The sequence below is a fragment of the Colius striatus genome, chromosome 2 (assembly GCF_028858725.1).
Source record: "Colius striatus isolate bColStr4 chromosome 2, bColStr4.1.hap1, whole genome shotgun sequence".
Taxonomy (NCBI): Eukaryota; Metazoa; Chordata; class Aves; order Coliiformes; family Coliidae; genus Colius; species Colius striatus.
In genome coordinates, this window is record NC_084760.1 from 31,551,378 (window position 1) to 31,557,377 (window position 6,000).

General features: G+C 37.8%; 1 protein-coding gene across 1 annotated transcript in view; it reads left to right on the forward strand.

Annotated features, from left to right (window-relative positions):
* The window catches only part of TAF1B (TATA-box binding protein associated factor, RNA polymerase I subunit B), a 48,998-nt gene extending 43,415 nt beyond the window's left edge, over positions 1-5,583 (forward strand). Inside the window, exons 14-15 of the mRNA XM_061989973.1 lie at positions 765-990; positions 5,005-5,583. Of these exons, the coding sequence (XP_061845957.1) occupies positions 765-990; positions 5,005-5,197 (419 nt within the window). The 3' untranslated portion in view covers positions 5,198-5,583. The remainder of the gene's footprint in view (positions 1-764; positions 991-5,004) is intronic.
* The last annotated feature ends 417 nt before the right edge of the window (positions 5,584-6,000 follow it).

A 6,000-nucleotide genomic window follows, 5' to 3' on the forward strand; every position in this document is an offset into this window, starting at 1 on the left:
ATTGTGAATGGCTGTATTCAGAAACACATCACAAAAATAAATTAGAGCTCCAACCACAGTATTTTTTAAACTGGTTTATATCCTAGGGAAACAAGGTTTAGGTGGTCATATTATGTGTGCTGATCTATCACGATACCTTCTTCCCCTTCTCAGCCTCAGAAACTTAAGAAAGTTTGCAATTCTTCCACTAGCAGTGAGGAAAGGTGGAGTGAGTTTTTTCTTGAGTGAGTGAGTCTTTTCTCCTGATAGAAATTTACACTACAAAAAGCTTAACTTTAAATCTGCATGTGCATGAAGCCAGGCTGCCTTAATTCTGATCACCGGGAAACTAGTCAAAAAGCCTTATCCAGTCTGAGAGCTAGCATACAACCAGGGAGATACAGTGAAAGGCACCCTGGCATGTGTTTTCTATGAGCATAAAATATCGGCAGTATGAGATGGATTTTACAGGTTTTGCTTGGGGGAATACTTTTGGAGTGCCCCAGTATTAATATCATTAATATCATCAGGTGTGAAACACATGGTGTTTTGAATGGTCTTTAAAAATCTTCCCAAAAACATGTGACAGAGTTAAATTTTAACTGGAATGAGGGAGCGAGCATACAGACCTTCAAGGTTTCTAAGAGGCTTAAAGAAAAAAATAAGGAAAAAAAAGCAAAATAAAGGCACATTATTACCCTGTTTTCTTCCTGTATTAATCTCCTCTCATCAATATTCTAATATTTTTGCCTTGTTTGGGTTGTTTGTTGTTGTTGTTTGTACAGAAATGACTGTGAACTTACAAAATCAGTTTGGCAAGCTGTCCGGTTCAGTGCAACCTACTGAAAAGCCAAATCCTTCCAGTTTTCAGTTAAGTTGGTCTGAAGAAAACATAGATGGGAGTTGTTTTCACGGGCATAGCCTGAAGGGAATTTTGCAAGAAAAATGTGGTTTACTTACAGCCATGAACACCGACTATTGGCTGTGTACAGTTAAACTATGTAAGGAGAGGTAAGTATTCAGATTTTTGTTAAATACGTTTTGGGAAGTTCTCCTGAAAGTAAAATGACATGTATATATATATATATTTTCACAACTGATAAGTACAGGGTGTGTAGGCAGCTGTGTATTCACATGTACTTCAAGTCATTTATAGAAAGGGGTGTGTGCAGAATGGTTAGTCCTGGATTGGGAGTAGACAAATTGTAATACGAAGAGCGATCAAAGTGAGCATTTAAGAAGAGAGAAGATGAGACAAAATCAACGACTAGTCATATGGCAAGAGCAGCAGATAGATACAAATACTCAATTCACTTCCTTCTTTGTAGTATTTTAGTAAAAGCTTGTGCCACAGTTCTCCAGAGAACGGGAAAGAGGCTCCATTTCCCCCCCAAAAATGCCCAGGAAATTAATTTTCTAAATCACAATGCCACTTTTGTGGTGGCCTTAATCAAAATGAAAGTTAAAATTAGCCATCAGAGTTCAACTGAACAAACAACTAATGCCTCCAGAATATACTTTTAAAAGAATAATTACAAGTGGAAAGGTCTTTACCACTATTTCACCAAAGCATATTGGCAATCAGCAGTTGTATTTTTTTGCCAGCAGAAAAATAAAAGAAGTTTCTCTTTCTGAAAGAAGAAATAAGGGAAAAGAAAGCATTTTCTGCTAGTAAAGAAATTTAATGTCTGTCTTCACTAGAGAACTGTTCTCAAATCCTGCCTTCACAAGTGAATGGGATTTTGGGGGATTTTCTTCAGTTAAGAGTGTATCGAAACAGTTGCACTACTTATGGGTAAAAATGTTTTCTCTAAAGGACCTAAAGAGAATGATAGCCCAGAGAAATCCCACCTTGTATGAATTTATATGGATATTTAAGTATCTGCCTGTTTTGTGTCAAACTTCTCACTTTTCTCTTAATGTCTTCTCTTGTGTCCATTTCTGCAAAAAATTGGTGAGTATTCTACTTGGTGGGTGCTGGCAGAGGACCATGGTCAGAGACAGAGTGCAAAAGCCCTGCTGAGGGAGCTTGGGAGTTTGGCAGCATTTACTCCAAGGAACAGGAAATCCCTAAAACAGTGGTTCTTGTAAGCTCACAGGGGTAGTGTAGGTACAGCCTCCGGCTCATACACCACATTTTGGTTCTGCCATTGGTGGTATCATGGAACCTTCATCCAGAAGAGGAATGTTCCAGGGAGCCTCAGTGGAAAAGAGCAAGTTTGCAGATGGCTTGGATTCTCCCAGATTTCTCCTGTGTGCAATGGGAGGTTGTTCTTTGGAAAGGAGATCGGGTTACATTAATGTGAAATGAGATGTCATTAGCACATTGAATGACATCCTAAATCTGGCATATACCTCTAAAAGTTGTGTTTAGGAGAGCAATAGCCCTTACAGAGTCATTGTGATACATTCCTGATTTTTAAAGCATTAAATAGTCCCCTTGAAAATAACTGGCTTTTACACATATTCAGTCTTTTCTGTCTTTCAGTGGATTTATTTGCTCATCTTTATTTTCCTTTTCACATTACCTTTCACATATCCACCATGACAGAAATGGGTTGGAATAATGTAAACACAGTGTTATATTACAAGAGCTTTGCTTGTATGGATTCATTCTTTTGTATGAATAAGAACCTTTTTTTTTTTTGAAGGCAGGAGAGAGGTAGTAATCCTTTCACCACAAATTTGCGTAAACCTTGAGTACGCACTGAATGGGTGGCTATTTTGGTGTATGTTTGTGTGAATAATCGTTCATGCAAAGTCTGTTTTTAAGCCTGCATTTTCATATGCAATATATTAAAATGTAAATGGCAAACCGTCACAGCCTTCATGAAACAAGATTTGAATTGAAATTCTTACCGGTTAAATTTCCCATTCTATCATTTGCAATGCAAGTAGTTAATTATACATCTAACACTTGCTTAACTTTGGAGAACAACATTTACCCGCTCAGATATGAGGATGTTTCCTATGCAAGTGGATGTATGCGTAGTAGAACTAAAAACAAATTTACAGCTTCTCTTTCTCTAAAAATCACCATGGTCTAAATAGAACCGCTGAAATGTTTTAATCCTAAGACTAAAGTCTGATTTCAGTGTGGGCAAAGCTGAGATCAGTCAGATGTTTGGTGAAATGCTTTTACATTTTATTTTTGCTTAAAGCTTGCAGTTTTAAACTGCAGTCTAAATTTATTTGGTATAGAAATCTTCAGGTGATAGGAGTTTTATGGTTGGACTCGATGATCTTAAAGATCTTTTCCAACCTAAATGATTCTTTGATTCCACATATGATGAGGGAAAAATGTTGAGAAAAATGGATTTCCCTCACTGCATCTAAATTTAAAATTACCTGGAATTTGTCTTTAGCTGTTCAGAGATGTTCTTAGGGTAAACAGCACAAAAATAGCATGAAGTAGGGCAAAACTGTCTTTAGGCACTCTTGTGAAGAGTGTAACTCCAGTTAATCAAATAGGTGCTTTACAGTATTGTAGTTCTGCATTTCTCTCAGAATATCACTCCCCTGGCCTCCCAATGAAAACTGAGATTTGACACCTAAATTGCTATAAGAGCTGTAATTGCTGAATCTTGGAGTTGGCTACAATGTAGCAAAATGTCTCAATTCTTATTAGCCCAAAAATGCAGATTTGTTTCAACCAATATTTCTCAGTGAAGTCTGAATTTAGCCAATGCATTGGATTATGGGGTCAGATAGTTTGTTCTGATGCTGCTGAAAAGTCTGATTTAATTTATTTTTTTGTGAGAAGTCGCTGGCAGCTTTTGGAAAACATTCAGGTAGGGCAGAGGATGGTATGGATGGCACAAGAGACCCAGTCTCGGATTTGCAATCTCCCAGACTTTGGGAAGCCTAGACAAAGACTGGGCTCCTGAAGCACGGCCTGTGTGGCACTCCAGGACGGGTCCGTCTGCTCCTCCAGTTTGAGGTAAAATGTAAATATTCGTTGGGCCAGAGGGAGCGAGCAAATGACTCTATAGTCTAGTAATTAGCACACTTGCCTATAAATTGAGACCGACAAGATTCCAGTCCTTGTTCTGGTGAATATTTAAGACTGCTGCTCTGAATCAGAGAGAGGGGAAAATGTAAACTCTACTCCTCCACATCCCAGGGCAATCTTTGGTAAGCTAGAAGGTGCATAGGACTTACATAGTGAAATACCACCTGAATCCTCATGTCAATGTACAAGATTTTTTTAAGTGAAACAGATGTTATTTTATACTGTTTGAAACTCACCACTTTTAATACAAACAAATGTAAAGGTAATCCAGAACAAGGTATTTTTCCAGCCTCAGTTGCTGAACTTCATGCTTACAGAGCTATCGCTGCAGTCTGTCCTTTCCGTTGTCTTTTGTTCAGTCTGATGCTTGTTGCCAGCAAGTCCAGTCTGCTATTTTCAATATATACCTTATCAATAAAGTCACCTCATCATATCCATTAACATTTTCACAATGAAAACTACAAAATAATTAAGCAAACTATACAGGTAATTTATATTTAGAGCACAAAGGCAATGGACAGGAAATGAATGAGTTATAATCCCGTGGCTTAGTGTAAGGAAGAAAAGGGCATCCTACAGAGAGTATGGGCAAAGAATAGACAAAAGAGCCTGAGGTGTCTGCATTGGATAGTCTTAGAAATCTTTTAAGTGGGGTAAGGTAGCCATTTTCACACTATTTGCTAAAAGCTAGCAGAACAAACACAGGTTCAATTTAGCCCTAAAGGGCAAAGAATGAATTATTTTCCTGGTTGAGTGTGATCCTGATTCATTGTGCAAGAAGCTATAAAGGCTCTTCCTTACCGTTTCTGCACCTTTAGTCCAGTCCTCTGCTTCAGGGTTTTGCAGGAGTGGATCCCTTCACTGAACCAACATTGCAGTCCAGAATTGTGATTTATACCATTGGTAAAATGTTGAGTTTTCCTGTAATAACAATGAAATAGGTAAGTGCTAGCTAAATGCTAACCAAATACACTTGTAATTTAGGACTTTTTTATTTTCCCCTTTCTTTTCAGATTGTGTGGTCACCTGGCTCATTACAGTGAAGTGGACTTTCCACAGAGCTACCATTTTGTACTAAGGTTGTTCTCTTTCCTGCTGAGGATACAGCCCTCTTATATCCATGACGAGGTGTGTTTAATAGAACACAAACTTTTTAATAAAAAACTCTGCAAAAAGCCAAAATACAAAGCAGGCCTAAGGAAATAAAAAGGCCTAAAAAGTAACAATACTAAAACTGTGTAAATTAGTTGCTTGGATCCTAAACCATGGTATTACATCAAAAATTATACTTTCACCTGTGTGGAATTTTTTTGGTTAAGATAGTAGTGCTGAGATCTGCTACTGTAATTTAGTTGTAGTTTCATATTATCTAGAACTTACATCACTGGCTTCCAGCTGGGAAAGTTACCAGGGAAACTGTTTGTCATTATTTATTTCCTCACTTTGTATCACAGCCAACAAGAAGTTGTGAAATTACTTGGTTTTGGCCATAACTGTACATATTTAGAGCATACTGGACAGTGAACTAGCATGTGACATTTCACATTGTGAGATTTTACAATTAAAATATCTATTTTATTACCTACTGTTTTATGACAGCAAATATATTTCTAGAAAATAATGTTTACTTTGTTTTGAAATAGTTTGTCAACAAATAAAAGATGCAGTTGGTTGATGTTGTCACTTCAATGAGTCTTTTAGTTATCATTTCTAAAGAGGCTCTTCTGGAGCAACCCTGGCACCATTTTCTACATTTCCTTGCATCCTGTGTATCTCCCAGTCTCTTGCTCTGGCTGAGCCTCTCATTCAAGTTAACACTTTCCAAATCCGTGTTGTCACAGATTTTGCAGCTACTTTTACACCCAGAGCCGTCCACTCTATTTCTTGTGCAACGGTAACTGTCAGGTCTTCCTGTCATTCTTCTTTTACAAGGTTACTGTTGTTTGAATTTCTTCTGACTGCTTTATCCTCCAGCATCTTCAGCAGCTTGCCCCTCAGCCATCCTACCT